The sequence below is a fragment of the Sorghum bicolor genome, chromosome 7 (assembly GCF_000003195.3).
Source record: "Sorghum bicolor cultivar BTx623 chromosome 7, Sorghum_bicolor_NCBIv3, whole genome shotgun sequence".
Taxonomy (NCBI): Eukaryota; Viridiplantae; Streptophyta; class Magnoliopsida; order Poales; family Poaceae; genus Sorghum; species Sorghum bicolor.
Genome location: NC_012876.2, coordinates 62,896,583 through 62,912,908, shown reverse-complemented (window position 1 = coordinate 62,912,908; position 16,326 = coordinate 62,896,583). Strand labels below are relative to the sequence as shown.

General features: G+C 45.9%; 2 protein-coding genes across 2 annotated transcripts; both read right to left on the bottom strand.

Annotated features, from left to right (window-relative positions):
- LOC8062413 (ras-related protein RABA5c) lies at positions 3,783-6,532 on the bottom strand. The gene is made up of 2 exons (XM_002444675.2): positions 5,897-6,532; positions 3,783-4,331 (listed from the first exon to the last, which is right to left on the bottom strand). The coding sequence occupies exons 1-2, from the start codon at positions 6,231-6,233 to the stop codon at positions 4,018-4,020; spliced, it is 651 nt and encodes a 216-aa protein (XP_002444720.1). The 5' UTR covers positions 6,234-6,532; the 3' UTR covers positions 3,783-4,017.
- LOC110436808 lies at positions 7,689-8,692 on the bottom strand. Its single transcript, XM_021464318.1, has 3 exons — positions 8,573-8,692; positions 8,358-8,434; positions 7,689-8,238 (listed from the first exon to the last, which is right to left on the bottom strand). Exons 1-3 carry the CDS (start codon positions 8,667-8,669, stop codon positions 7,972-7,974), a joined length of 441 nt encoding a protein of 146 aa, XP_021319993.1. The 5' UTR covers positions 8,670-8,692; the 3' UTR covers positions 7,689-7,971.

Here is a 16,326-nt window from a genome sequence, read left to right as displayed (position 1 = left end):
TAGCTTTCCCATCCAAAATAGAGGATGATTATATTTGGATAACTACTTAAAGAAGCTATTGGAAAGTATTTAATTATCAAAATCTATATTCCTAACAATTAAAAAGGATATAGAAAGGAGTTGCTCTTAGTCGATTGTGTTGACATTTGCCACTAATAGCTAGCAGCTAACGTTCATATGAGAATCCAAACGGTTTACCAAAAGACCAACTAACCATTAGCATGTAACAACTAGTTCATTAGTTGGACGTGGAGGTATGCTCTGATATGTTTTAATAGTTCATTTACACCTCCAACCAACTATTCAACTAGACACTACTATACAAAAACCTTTTGTGCAGCATTGGCAAATAAGGCTCGAAGGCGGGTGGGCTAGTTGTCCGCCTCTATTACTGGGTCAGCGACCACCTCGATTAATTATTAACTGAAACGGGCCCCATAAGCATAACTGAGGCGTGGTTGCTTTATGATAACCACATCTATTCATGGATTAACCGAGACAGACACCGTAAGTCATCCACCTCGGTTAATTGATTATTTTGGAGGCAATTGTTGATTTACAGAGGTAGACGTCTTAAGATGTCTGCCTTGGTTAATGATTATAACATAAAATAATTCATAACTTTTTCATATAAACTCGGATGAAGACAAGCTTTATATAAAAAATAGCTTTCGACAAGATCTATAACTTTGTACTTAAAAAGTTTTTTTTAATTGAAATTGTTTAGGATCCCAAAATATTGTAGGTGCATAGATTTTGAGATTTGAAATTTAAAATTATCAAACGATCTCAGATGTTGACATGGACTATACGAAACTTATAGTTCCCAAAAGAATCTGCAACTTTAGAGTTGAAAAGTTTAAAAATTAAAAATGTTTAGAGTCCTAAATATATGTTTGAATGTTATAGATTTTAAAATATAAAATTCCAAATTCCAAAATGATCTCAAATGTTCACGTAGTTAATACCAAAATTCGTGGCCGACCTCATATACATGTTTGATATTGATAAGTATTTTATTTAAAGTCACCAAGAGTCTCAAATATGTGTTTAAAATTTACGTATTCTAAGACTGTTTTTTTAATTTTTTTCAAACTAAGCTATCTCTGATGAAGATACTATACCAAAATTGCAGTACTTCACAAGATTTAAAACTTTACAGTTAAGAGTTTTCATTTGAGCTCATTTAGTAGCTAAAGTATCCAATATAAGATTATCAAATATTGTTATAAAAGATAGCATATTATATATAGATATGAATGAGTATGTGGGTACAATGGTAGAGATGTGGTAGTATTGACCGCCAAGTCGTGGGTTTGATTCTGCAAAGTCAATTTTTTTTGGTTTTCTATGTTTTCAGAAGAACATTAACGAGGCGGGCATTTTAAGACGTCTGCCTCGATTAATTAAATTAGCAGTTGTTAATTAATAAAACCTAGGAACCTAACTGGACAAAGCAACCGTCACTATTAATCTTTGATTAACCGTGAACTTTCGACGGAGGTGGTTGCAATGCACGTCTTTGTCGATAAAAAAAATACCCATCTTGGAAAAGAGATTTGTGTAGTAGTGTGACTCAAAACAACCATCGACGGGTCTCTGCTTCGCTCTGTCAGAAGTCGGCCTTTATAATGCGCAACGGAATTTGGAACATATTCAACAGTAAGAGCTCATTGGCTTATATAGAGGAATAGCTCTGTCAAACAATAAATTTTTTAGATACTCTGAAAGTGATTCTACAGAGTGATTTTGTAAGATAAATTAGGATCTAAGAGTTGGAAAACTAGCCTATTTAACTTTCTTAGGATAGATATGGTCTAAGTTAGCTACGGTAAGAAGCCTCCTTTTTTGTTTGAATCTTACAACTTGAGGGTTTCATTTCATTCATTCCGATGCAATGGTAGCTCACCTAGCTAACGAGCGACAAGCCATCGCTCAGAAGTCTCAAATCCTAGCATGCCATTCATGCATCCTACTTCCTACTACCGGCATTGCTGGAATGGCCTGTGGGCCTGCTGGGCCGCCCTTCGGCCATTCTTGGCTCGCGCCGGAGGTCACTGCCGGCGGTCCAGACCCGATCGCCAAAAGGAGCGTCGACGTGCCGCCGCCGGAACCAGGCGGCCTAGCTACGCGCACATCGTGTCTCCAGTTATAAGTTTGGCCATGCCGTGTACGCATGCACAACGTGGTAGGAGCGGCACGTAATATGGCTGAATGGCTGCTGGTTCGCAGTTAAGTGCAGGCTGCCGGCCGGGGTACACGGTCCAGGGGTGGCGCACCGTCGTCGTCGATGCGGCGCATGTGGCCGCTCTCGTGGACGTTGCATTGCACTTGCACAGACCTAGCTACTAACGTTGTGCTAAGAAGCATGTGTTGGAAAGGGCTACGATCGACTTGGTAGCCACGCGTGCAGGATTAGCCGAGAACACATGGCATGCTGAATTACATGTCGTCGTGTCGTCGTAGTCGTAGCCAATCAGCTAGTGCGTGCAATGTCGTCGCTTGAGCTTGAGCTTATCTGTCTATGCCAAATCTATTAGTCATTCAGTGAACAAGACACGTCGGCACGTCGCCCGCGTCGACCCCATCTCAGTTTAGATCAGGACTCGGGAGGAGCCAAATATTCATGGTAGCTAACTATATACAGGGTTCCCGGCACGGCTCCGCCGCCTGGGCCGCCCCACAGGTCGGTCCACTCGTCCATCGTCCTCGCGGCCGCCGCGGTGGTATGGTACAGGACGAACACGTACAGCGTTGACGGTGTCGCCGACTCGGCGTGCAGTGGCCGATCGACGACCACCTTCACGCCGCGGGTGTCCACGTCCGCCGCCGCCGCGGGGCCCCATACCTCACCGGTCACCACGACTGACCCGCCGGGCCCCTGCGTCGCATGTCGCGTCGTGTCGCGTCACGACATCAAAGAAAACGTGCGAGAGCCAGCGCCGTGTCAGAAAGACAAGAAGCGTAGTACGTACGTACGCATGCACGCCGCCCGCGCCAGCGCTGTGCTGTGTGTGCTGGGTTCCATCGCGTCCTGACGTGCAGCGTGCTGCACGGGCGTACCATCCCATCACCGTACCGCTCGATCGCCGCGAAAGGGAGCCCCGGCCAGGCGGGCGGCGGGCGTTGCAGCCTTTGCAATGAACCTTGACCAATCGCGACGGGCTGGTCGTACGGCGGGCTCTGCTGGCTGTGACTGGACCGGGGGCCCTCGAATTTCTGGCGGGCTGTGCCATGCCATTGCCACGCCGTCAACCACGGGCGGTTGGACCAGCTGCCTCGTGCTACGTGGCTACGTGCTCGGCACAACCATTCCGCGTTCTACGATTTGCACCGCGCGCGTGCCACGACTGGCTGTTTGTTTCCAACTTTGGGACGGAAGGTAATGCCATCTGCCCGACAGGCTGTGCGTTGGATTTATCTACCACGACGACGACGTTTTCCACAGTCCGTATGCACCACCACACCACGTCGAGCTGTCGAGGCAAGTGCCGACGATACCTTCGCACTTCGCAGTGTCCGGTGGCAGGGCTGCTGGGTGGCAACAGCCCATGCCGATCTCCTCTTGTAGTCTTTGTGGCCTGTGGGTGGAATCGGCCCAGTCCGACTGCCAGGGGCCAGGTCCAGACGACGACGAAGGGCAGTATCCCGGCCGGTCCGCTCCGACCGACAGAATCGCAAATTTTACTCGTTCCAATTCGCGTGCACAGAAATTGCCCAAAACAGAATCTCACGCTCGACTCTGATTGGATACTTTCTTGTGGTCAAAGGAGAGCCAAAAATTGGAGCACCAAACATCATTTTACAAAACCTGACAGTAAGAGCGCAACGCGGTTCGCAAACTCCAGTAAACAACTATTCTCTCTTCTTTTGCAGTCTGTAACACGGGTGTAATGTAACACCAAACAAAAACTCAGACATTGGATTACAGTTTTACAAGCAAGCCAAAAAGAAAAAAAATGAGAGCATCATTTCTGGTTAAATTCCAATCCAATAATGTACCACTACCCCAACCCCCTAGCAACACCCGAACCGGCTCGTCTGCTTCTTGTCATCTTTGGAGTCGCCGTCGATGCTTACCCTGTTGAGGGACAGCTCGGCCTTGTAAGAATCCGAGTTCAGGATCTTCCGGCTCACGCTGCTGTAGATCTCCCTGATGACGATCTCGAAAGCCGTCCTCACGTTCGTGGCGTCCAGAGCCGACGTCTCCATGAAGAACAGGCCTTCGGCTTCCGCCAGCGCCTTGCCTTCCTCGACGGGCACTTCGCGGATGTTATCCAGGTCGCACTTGTTGCCTACCAACATCTTGGCTACCGTAGTGTCGGAGTGTGCTGCATTAGTTTCCAAAGATGGGTTATACTCCAGTAAACACAAACTGTGTCAGGATCTTTGCCAGACAACACGGCAGTACACAAGTCAAAGATATGAATTGATGTGAATGTGGCATTGGCATCAATCCAAGCTGTGAACAGACACAAACCAGAAGAACAGAACCATACATACTTGTATTTGTATATAATGGTATGGGGCTGAGTGTGGTGTACAGCAGAACCTTTTCAGTGTGACAATTATTAAAAGATCAAAGGATGCCACTAGTACCAGGAATGGTACAAGAAACAAAAACTAAGAGCATAACCATTCGTGCATGATCCTTAGGCAAGAATAGTGGGGTACTTAGCACATTGCACAGTCATACTCAATAGCCCCCCCCCCCCCCCCCCCCCCCAGCCATGCATTCTGATTCTCTTTGACATGCAAAGTAGCTAGAAAGAGCACTACTTGCTTTAAAGAATGCATCAATGTGTTCGTAAATGGTACAAACAACAGCTACGATTCAGTTCTTTGTTTCTGCATTCCCTCGGCAAACAGCGTGGTGAGCACCCTTGCACCACCTTGCTGCCCCTGCCAAGAGCCACCTCCCACTCCCAGCATGGCTGCAAGCAGTGAAATCACCACCTCACCCCACCGCCTTTGCCTAACCAGATTGATTCTCGCCACCAATTAGCGAGTAGCAACCGACACCACCCAACAGCAGTCCAGCCAACACATCTGCTGACCGCCTCTGAAGCCCATCCCTCTAAGCCTTGTCATTCTTATCCAATTCCCGCACCACACGCACCCCAAGTTCTAAGTATAACACTAATCCACCTCCTAGTCCAATTGACCGACAACTGCACGATAATAGTGTATGTTGCTACTGGTTGTAAAGTGGTCATCCCATAGTAATTTTGCTTTTGGGATGTTGGTGAAACATAACCATAACAATGTAGGCATCGAGGCCTCCCTAGAGACCCTAGGCAACTAACAACTGAACTTCCACACAGAATTGCAGCAAGAAAACAAGTACTACAACCATCTTAATCAGAACTGATCCCAACTTCCCAAATACTGTATAAACATCTCCTTTAATCAGAACTGCTTACAACTTCTGACATTTAGCTTACCACTTTCCGAATTCGAAGCCTAGCTTGCAGAACACTACTAATTCTAACGGAAGTGGTCCTACACATTCATTCATGGAACTTTCCCCAACAAGCGAGGCAGCAGGATTCAGATCCAGATTCAGACCAGGTCGCTCAATCCATCCATCTAGCCTAGCACTTGCCATGCCCTCTTTCTTACCATCTAAAGAACACCTGACGCAATCACCACCTGAGGGCATCTAGCTACAAGCTACATCAAGCAAAAAAAGGGACGACAGTTCCTTTTCCCAAATTTCCGAGTGGATTCTGCAGCCACACTAAAATACATGTCACTTTGCACGAAAACCAGCCCAGATCTACGCGATGCTAGCGCCGTACCAATCAGACGCATCCACTGTGCAGGCAGCAGTACTAAAAGCAAGCAAGCAAGCAGGCGATCGAGCTAGCAGTGGATGAGAGGAGAGGGTACGTACTGTTGAGCTCCTGGAGCCAGCGGCCGACGTTGTCGAAGGTGGAGCGTCGGGAGATGTCGTAGACGAGGAGCGCGCCGAAGGCGCCGCGGTAGTATGCGGAGGTGACGGCGCGGAAGCGCTCCTGGCCGGCGGTGTCCCAGATCTGGGCCTTGACCTCCTTACCGTCGATGTCCATGCTCTGCGTCTGGAACTCCACCCCGATGGTGGCCTTGGAGTGGAGGCTGAACTCGTTCCGGGCGTACCGGGACAGCAGGTTGCTCTTCCCCACCGCGCTGTCCCCGATGATCACCACCTTGAACAGGTACTCCTCCGCCTCCCCGTCCGACTCGTCCCCCATCGCCACCTCCCCCCTCCCTCGTCCCTCCGGTGGCTGGCTAGTACTCCGTAGCTAGCCGCTCGCTAGCTACCACCACCGCCGTGCCCGTGTCGTCGTCACGGGCCGTCGAGCGAGCGGATACGGTGAACGCGCGAGCTGAGATTTGTAGCGGGGTTTGGCCTGGGGCGCTCGCGCGGTGGGTTTTGACCGAACACGGACACTCCTGGGTTGGGCCGGAGCGGCACGGAGCCGCGGCGTCTCCACTCGCGGCGCGCTGGGGGTGGTGGTGGTGGGGTGGTGAGGGGTGGGAGAGCGAGAGCGAGACGAGTGGGAGACGAGTGGGGCGCACGGCGGTGGACGCCCACGCGCGGCTGGTGGTGGGTTCCGCGCTCCCTGATCGACCCAGGGTGACTGACGGGTGGGCTGCGGTGGCCGGCACGCGCTCAGCGGGGCCGGCCTGTCGGTAGGAGGAGTGCCTGTCACGGCGCCGGCCGCACCCGCGCGGGGCCCCCGGATGCCTGTCTGCCTGCCTTAACTTGCGGGCGCGCGTGAGTTGGCGCCTCGTTGGTCGACGGGGGAGTCTGTGGCGGCGAGCGAGAGCGAGACCGGCCAGGCGGTGACGGGCCGACGGCTCACGACTGGGCTGGAACCGCGGCCGTGGCCCGTGGGCCGTTTCCTCCATTTTTTCAGCGAGGTTGTCACCATGGCACGGGGCTCGCTCTCCCTCTCTAGTCAGGAGCTTTTTCTTTCGTTTGTAGGAAATTCTGTAATAGAGCGTTTGATACAACCAAGAGAAATGCAGGAATCAGAAGAGAGGAGATAGACATAAATGAAAGTTTTCAAGAGGTTGGGCTTGGACCTCATGTTAGATTTCCTAAAATTCCTGTGGACCGAGTCATTCCATAGGAATTTTGAAAGATTTTGGAATGGCTAATCCTTTGTTCCAAAAGGCCACTTAGAAAAAAAAAACAAGGCCTAAAAATGTTATCTACTTGTTTAGGATTTATATATAGGTATTTAGAATTAGTTTATTTCTGTTCCTATTGCTTTATTGCTTGTAGTCATCCTCATTGTTTATTTAAAACAAGTAAGATCCAAATAAACTACGAATACATCACCAAGAGATGGATGTCGCTTTTGAAGGAAAATAGAACTAGCTAGTATCATATTTTTATGATTTTGGATAAATTAGCTATGATTTTTTTAGAGATCAAAGTAGACTTCTATTATTTTTCAAAAATAGAAAACTACTTTTGAAACTCGGTTTTATAAGTTAGGGTTGAAAATCGAAGTATGTTGTGAGTTGGAGGTAAATTAGAAAATATACTTTACCCTTACTAGCTATGTTATATTATTCATTTCCCCGATGAAAGAATTATAAAAAGTAATAAAGTATTGCGTACACAACATAACTAAATTAACAACAAAACACACAATTCTAGGAGAGAGAGAGATATATAGAACTGCATTACTCTAACAACCTCTAGTCCAACTTAGCTACAAGCACCTGCATAATAGTGGCGTTGATCTGCCGCACTTATTCAAAATGAGCGGTTGTTCATGCATGTCGCATGCCATGCAAGCAGCATGTTACCACAGGATGCTTCGTGCATGCATTGGCATCTCAAAAAAAAAAAAAAGAAGAAGCAAAAAACATAGTAAGCACAACTAGACAAGTAGACATGCAAGCAAGGAGATATCGATGCATATATAATATCGACCCGCTCTGTACTATATCATAGGCGGCGCGCGACGTGGTCTATAGATGGCAGATGCATTTGTAGTGGTAGGCGCTGTTGATGGGGTCGCTGGCGTCGATGGGCACCTCCTGCACGCTGCACCTGTGCCGGCAGCCTCGGCACTCGTTGTAGGTGCACGTCGGAGCCCTGGACCCGACCAGCATCCTCCTCCTCCCGCCGCCGCCGGCAGCCGCCTGCTGCTCCGTGTCCAACGCCGTCCAACCACCAGCTGCAGCCGTCGTCGTCGTCGTCGTCAGTGCTTCAGTACTCGATCTCCTACTAAATCCCTACACATCGTCGTCCAAATGTGTGTTGGGGTGAGGCCGGGGATGGATTTACTATCCAACGAGCCTGCTTTAAATATTGCCTTTTGCAAATACATGGACATGATGGGGGGCATTGTTACCTGCAGCTGCCCTGTCTGAAGTGCTACTTCGTCAGTCCGCGGCGAGCCTGCTCGAGCATCAGCTAACACGGCATAACCTGTTAATAAAAATAAAAAAGCGCAAATACATTATTATTATTATTCTTGACAAATGATGATATGAGTAGTCGTAGGCATCGATCGATCTTCTGCTGATTGATCGACGACCGACTGCCATTTGGAGACTGAAGAAGTACCAATAATCACTAGGACAGCCACGAGGAGGAGACAGCACAGCGCCACACAACGACGCAACTGCTGCTGCTGCCTGGTGCTTCCATATGCTGCTGCCATCTTCGTTTCAGGCGATGGAAGGAACCCTATAGCTAGCTCGACGCGAACAAGTGAGGCGTATGCGTATATATACTGCAGAGTGGCGATAGATGCTGCGTGTGGCAGTGCCAGGAGCTTGCTGGGCCATTCAGGGCTTCAGGCCTTGGATTGCAAGGCGACCGAGCTGGGGAAAATATAATTAAGTCAAAGGCCGCGGGCATTACATCCCTGCATGGCAGCGGCAGACGTACGCGGGCCAGGGCATAGTGCGCGGTTTGTTACGGTCTATGGTTCCAGCAGCTTCCTAAAATTATATTGCCAACAGCGTGTTTGGTTGCTGACCGTACCTGGACACCATCGGCCACTGGCAGGCATAGCAGCCCCGGCCATGACGTCTGGGAACATTGCCTGGACCAGGCGCAAATCAAATTAACATGCCCCAAACAATCATCAGCTACTACCTAGCACCAGGAGCCTGTGAGTGTTTCGTTTCAGGCTCCTAGCAATCTGATGCTACCAACTTCATGGATCTTGCATTGGTTAGTTTTGGTTACGATCATTTAACAGCGCTAATGTCCTTGGACATATTGGGATTGTGGACTACTTGGAGAGATGAATCAAGTGGCAAGCAACAAGGGGATTACCATCTAGGCACATCGACCAAACATGCATGAAACCGTATGTATATCTTTCGAGCTTTGCTATGGTACTCTAAAATAATTATGGACAGTTGATCTAGATGTCAATTATCCCATATTACCTCCTAGAAAGCAATAAAAGAAATATAAAAAAATATATATCTTCTATAAGATCTAACATGCATGGATTATCTAACTTTCCTATATGATGCAACGTGATGAGATCTAAAGTTTTGATGTAACGTGTAGAATGCTACACACCATGCAATAGTTGGACACACTACACACATGTAGAGACGTGTTTCATATGACGTGATAGTTGTATTTAGAACTAATAAACTAGTACAAAGATATGTGTATTTATCTTTTCATATTTAGTACATAATTTTTTTGGAACACAATAGACCTATTTATTTTGGGTGTATAATATAAGAGTTGCATTATAAACTTTATATGTAACATTTTTAATGATACATGTTTTCATTGAACATAACCTATTCATTTTCATAAAAAAAGGAGCCAACTGCATTGCGTGTATTAATGTGTTATTAGGACAAAACAATCATGTGCACAACACACATTGATAAATAAAAAAACCATAAAAAGGAAGGATATCATTAGCCACAATCCATGCTAAATACGAAAAAAAAAGATGTAACCCAACGAATGAACATGGAAGGACATGCACGCGTCCACCTATGCATGCCGTGATGATAGGGATTTTAGAATAATTTATTTATTTTCCTAGATTGATTAATTAAACAATTAATTAAAAATTAATGACTCAGATTTATCTGAGGTATTACCCCCTAACAAGTAAAATGAGTACCGTAGTATTGTCCATATCTTCTGTAGTGTCTTAAGCTAGGCCGCCTGTTGATCAACAACAAGGCAAAAGCGTGTTCGTATAAGACCTCACTAAATTACGGACGTTCATCCATATCAAATCAAACGATCAATTTCAGACATATTTTATTTAGAAAAAAATCCCACCTCTTTCTCTTTTTGGCAACCAGCCGCACATGCGCAGTGTTTCTTCCACACTTCTATATTCATGCGCGCTTTTTAAGGATAAATGTAAAAAAAAGAAATATTTATTTCAAAATACTATAACTTCTGAACGGCATATCTTTTTTTTAATTTCGTCTGCACTGATGTGTTCTACACGACAAGACGAACAAAACTAGACCCCACTTCCACATGTTTCGAAGATTTATTTTTTCTGCTACCAATTTATGTATATTAACTTACATCATATAACTTATGCCATGAAAGTTATAAAATATAACTTATGCGAAAAACTTAAAATCTTAAGAGTTATAGAACACCTTTTATGTATAAAAAGTCATTAAACACAAAGGAATGAATTAACTAACTTGTGCCAAAACCGCAAACACAAAAGTCATTAACAGATACATGAATAAACCAAATTCTAGAAACACAAAAATTATGAAACAAAACTTATGTAAAGTTAGATATATATAAGTTATATTTAAAACTTATAAGTTATATAACTTGATGAATGGCTTAGATGTAAAGTTAGGTGTATAAGTTATATTCAAAACTTAAATGTACAAATTAGTATCATAGAAATATGCTAAGTTATATGTTATAAGTTATTTTTATAAGTTATAGCCTATAAATTATATGTTATTCTATAATACACATAAATTACTAATAAAATAAAATTCTTCGAAACATATGTAAGTGGGGTCTAGTTTTGTTCGTCTCGTCGCATAGAACACAGTGATGCAAACGCAAATAAAAATAGATACACTATTCAGAAGTTATAACATTTTGAAATAAACATGACATCAGCGATGACGTCAACGCAGGGGAGGGAGTTAAGCTCTATCGTTTGCTGTTGGATGATTCGCTGGGAAAAGAAAAGTAAGCGGGAATGGAAAAGGAAAGGAGAAGACGTTGTCGGATTATTCGCTGGGAAAGAAAACTCCGAAGGATCGGAAAAGTGGAATTGAGGTTCGTATAGCTGGACAACATGGACCAGGCCTGGCATCGATCGCAGACCCAGGCCTTGTTTAGTTCGCAAAAATTTTCAAGATTCCCCGTCACATCGAATCTGCATGGAGCATTAAATATAGACAAAAATAAAAACTAACTACACAGTTTACCTGTAATTTGTGAGATGAATCTTTTGAGCCTAGTTACTCCATGATTGGACAATGTTTGTCAAATAAAAACGAAATGCTACAGTACCAAAAACAAAAAAATTTGCGAATTAAACAAGGCCCCATATGTCCAAAATTGGACGTCTGGGAACACCTAGGCCTTGTTTAGTTCACCCCAAAAATCAAAATCTTTTCAAGATTCCCGTCACATCGAATCTTACGGCACATGCATGAAGTATTAAATATAGATAAAAATAAAAACTAATTGTACAGTTTATCTGTAAATCACGAGATGAATCTTTTAAGCCTAGTTACTTTATGATTGGATAATGTTTGTCAAATAAAAACGAAAGTGCTACGGTTCCGAAAACTTTTTAGTTTCCGGAACTAAACAAGGCCCTAGGCCAGGCGCCAATTAAAACATGCCCCAAGAGTCGTCATCAGCCATTACCTAGCACCAGGACCTTGCAATGGTTAGTTTTGGTTTACGACGCCAATATCCCTGGACATATTATTGGGACTACTACTTCGAGAGACGAAGCAAATGGCAAGCAAGAGGCGGATTACCATCTAGGGACATCGACCAAACATGCAGAAAACCTCTGTATATCTTCAACAGTGGCCTAAAGCTAGGCCGCGCCTGTTGATCAACAGCGAGGCAAAATGTTTTCACTGTACTTGCAGTACCGTTGCTTCAAGACGAAAACAAAGCCTGCATACCAATAATGACCGGGGTGATCTGCGCTGGGGTACTGAGATATATAATTTATTCACGCGCTTGCAGTGGATGGCCTGGCCAGATAATAGAGGCGCGCGGTAGTGTGGTTGTGTGATTCAGGTTTCTTTTACCGTCTATGGTTAAGATGGATATGAAATGTATAGTTTACTACTACCGTACCTTCGCCCAAAATTAGAGCATCTCGAGTTAACACTCATTCATTGGTTAGAGTGAGTACGTGATTTCATCCGTAATGTAATCTACATCAGCCAGGAAGATATATAAAAGAGGAGCGCATGCAATGCAAGGTCCATCCGACAGCAAAAGGTTGAGGATATATAGCATGATGTGTCGTTTGCACGAACAGAGATCCTGCCGGCCTTCTCGCCGGTATTTTTTTAGCGATCAAGTGGCTCCACGGCGATTGATATTGGCATGGGGAAAAACACAGTCGACTCTGGTCCACGTACTGATGGAGAAATTCATCATCCGTGATGTTGCGTAGTGTCTCGTAATTATCTTTTTGGACGAAATAGTGTCTCGTAATAATAATGGGGTCACTGCATGCATGGAGACTGGATGGACCATCGAGATCTGACTCAATCTCTGCTCCCTTTGTCCCCAAAAAGACTGCATTTCAATAACCGGACAGAAAGGAAAAACAGATGTGAAATTACAAAAGTACTCCTTGAACGAGTGAACGAGAAACTTTCATTTCTTTTAAACTACAATGTGGCTGTGATCACCAGTGGTGGAGAAATGGTTTAGGATGGAACTTTTTTTTTTTTGTTATTATCATAACAAGTGTGGTTTCTTGGGGACAAATTTCGAACTCAAGGATTGTGATCTTTTCGGCACATAGCTAGGGAGTATGCTTGTATGTCATATCATCCCGAGCTCTGTTTTCTTTTTTAGCAGGAAGGAAGCTCCAAATCCATCTTTCTCCCAAATCCGAACGCATGCAGTGCAACACGTACACGAACAGAACTCCAAACTCCAAACCATGAAACGAAACAACAAGAAGGAAGCTCCAAATCCATGGCTGGGGAGGCCGGTGCTCAGAGCACGGCAATGCCCACGCCACGCTGTATCTGTAATCTGTATGCATGCATCCTTGTCGCCTGAACGTTCCACGTGACTCCTGGAAGAATCCAGAATCAATCCGGATCCCGCGCGGCGGGGCTGGAAGAGACCAACGGGAAGCCTCTTGCATTCAGCACTGGCTGCACTTTGCCTGTCCGGCCAGCATGGCCACCGGGATGGATCGCCCGCGGCAGAGGCGGCATGCCGGAGCACGAGCACGTCCCCGCCCATCATCCTCATCCCCCACGCCGCGCGCATTCATCGGGCTACAGATTTAGTGTCCAGGGGCGCCGGCACTGGCAGCGAAGAAACTGTGCGTGCGCAGGCAGGCGGTGTGCAGTGCAGTGACGATCTGCAGCGGTGCGACTAGTAGCGTCCAGCGTGCATGGGCAGGCCGGGCGGGCGTGTCGTGCATGTCTCGCCCGGGCGACGATCCCACTCTGCGGCACGGCAACATGTGCAGTGCATGCATGGCCTGCTCGTTCAGGTTCAGCCGTACCAGCAAAGGTTAACATCCACAACCGACCGATTCTTACAGCATGGCCAGCCAAAGCATGGCCCAACCTGATGGCCAGCGGGCTCAGGCCAGTCCGCGACTCGTCACCTCCCCCCACTCGCGCCTCCGCACCATCGAGAGAGAGTTCGAGCTCGAGCACGCGCGCGGTGACCGCCACCCCACCCTGCCAGCCCCTTCGTCGGAGCCCCTTCGAAGTTTCCTCATGCGTCGTCGCCTGCTCCTACCCCACGCCCCCACGCAGAGCTGACTTCATGGCAAGGGCGCGACGCACGCCGACAGCCACCGTCACCTCTCCTTTCCACCTTCCTTCTCCTTCTGTCTCTCTCTACGTTCGAGGGATTCGGGCTGGACCGATACTTTTTTTTTTTGGGCCCGTGCTTTCCGAGCCATCTCGGCACAAGTGCCCCGACATGCCATGCTTGAGTCGTCGACCAGGCATAGTGGACTGGGGCGGCATGGCTCGACGGGCCCGTGTTTGTGCGGCAACCGCCGCTAGGGTCTCCAACTCGATGCCAACGCTGCCGCCGCTCTCATCTCTACCATCATTAGTCTCCCTTCCTCCTCCGGCATATCGCTGGAAGCGAGAGGGAGTGGGATTCTATCATTTTTAATAAGTTTTTTTAGTAAATCAAATTTTTAAGGTTAGTGTCTCTCTATGCCAAGTTTTTTGGTTTTGGAGATTTATTTCCTCCTCTCAGGTGACGGCAATGGAGCAGGGTGGAATCGTTTTCTTTATGGCGGCTCTGTTGAAGATGCAGACAACAACTACGACATCAGCATCCTTAGCGGCTTGACAACATGAAGACTTTTATTTCGTCGCAAAAAAAATCAGTGTCACTGCACCTTGGACAGGTTTACACAAGGATGCAACTTCGCTATGAATGAAATTGCTCAATCCATTTACAGAAGGATAGAACTATATGATTTGTGAAAGTCAAACTAGCTTAATGACGATTTTCCTAGGACAGGTTTCTCGTTCCGAGTCGACAGCACAATGTGGCCGATTTTAGGTTCACAGTAAGATGTCTACGCAGATGAACAAGGAAAACGTTTGCTGTTTTGTGCTAAGGCCTTGTTTAGTTCACAAAATATTTCAAGATTTCTAGTCACAACAAATCTTTAGATCCATGTATATACTATTAAATATAGATAAAAAATAAATAATTTGTAGAACAAATCTTTTGAGCCTAATTAGTCCACGTTTGAACAATAATTACCAAATACAAACGAAAGTGCTAAGTAGCCGAACCCAAAAATTTTCGCAAACTAAAAAGGCCTAAGAGCATCTCCAAGAGTTTGCTATTCCACTGGGTATACTAAAAAATTTGACAAAAGTTGCAGAAAACGTTCTCCAACAATTTGCTATTCATACTTGCCAAAACTCTTCGCTTGCCAAAACTTCCCTCCGCGCGTGCACTTATCCGCCGCGCGGACTCCTTCGCGAAATCTCGTTGCGCGCGGCAGCTGCACCGTCGCCGTCGTCGTTTCCACGAGCGGGGCGGGGCGGGGCTCGCTTTTCATGTTTGAGGCGCCACGCGCGGCCGTGCACGGACACGGATACGGCTGGCAGGACGCGGCCGTGCACAGACACGGATACGGCTTTTCATGTTATTGATAATTTAATTATCTTCAGATGATATTTATTTAAATTAATTTAGTATGAATGAATTAATTTTTGTGTGCTGCTGCATGACGTATTATCATTGAAGTGCTGGTGGCAAAATGATTTGCAAATCGATGACCAAATCTTGTCTGCACGCCGCCGCAATCTCCCAGCGACCATCAATCACGACTGACAGTTATACTGCTGGGCCCATTTTTTTGGTTTTGTAAGTCCAAATTGATAAACTCTTGGAGATACTCTAAGCTACTTACATAGGCCTTGTCTAGTTCACCCCAAAAACCAAAAAGTTTTCAAGATTCCCCATCACATCAAATATTTTAGCACTTGCATGAAGCATTAAATATAGACGAAAACAAAAACTAATTACACAGTTTAAGTGTAAATCACGAGACGAATCTTTTGATCCTAGTTAGTCTATAATTGAATAATATTTGTTACAAACAAACAAAAGTGCTACAGTGCCGAAATCCGAAATTTTTTCGGAACTAAACAAGGCCATAGTAACAAGGACTCCATACAAAACACTACCATCGGACCTTTCTTTTCTAAAAAATCTTCAAACACGCCAGCTTCCTACTGTACATGCTGGAGTATACAGACAAAGTAACCAAAGCTGAAATCTTCACTGCTCGGGCAAGCTTGTCTCGTCTGTGACCAGAATCACCAGATGTCCAGATGTGTGCCACGCTCCAGTGCTCCATTACCTCCTTCCGCTTATGTAGATACACTGAACAAGTTCAGCACACACAGTACCTGCTCATAAGAATTAAGTTTAAATAACATAAAGCATGACCCGATAGAAGCAAACATCAAAGTTAACTTGAGAACATTGAGTTCCCAAGGAAACCAATCATTAGCATGTTAAAGTGATAGAACATTACTATATAAGCAAATCTAGGTCAGAGACATTGTGGACAACAAATTTCTTCAACCTGTTAGGAAGGTAATGCCTGCTTTCTTGTCAGAATC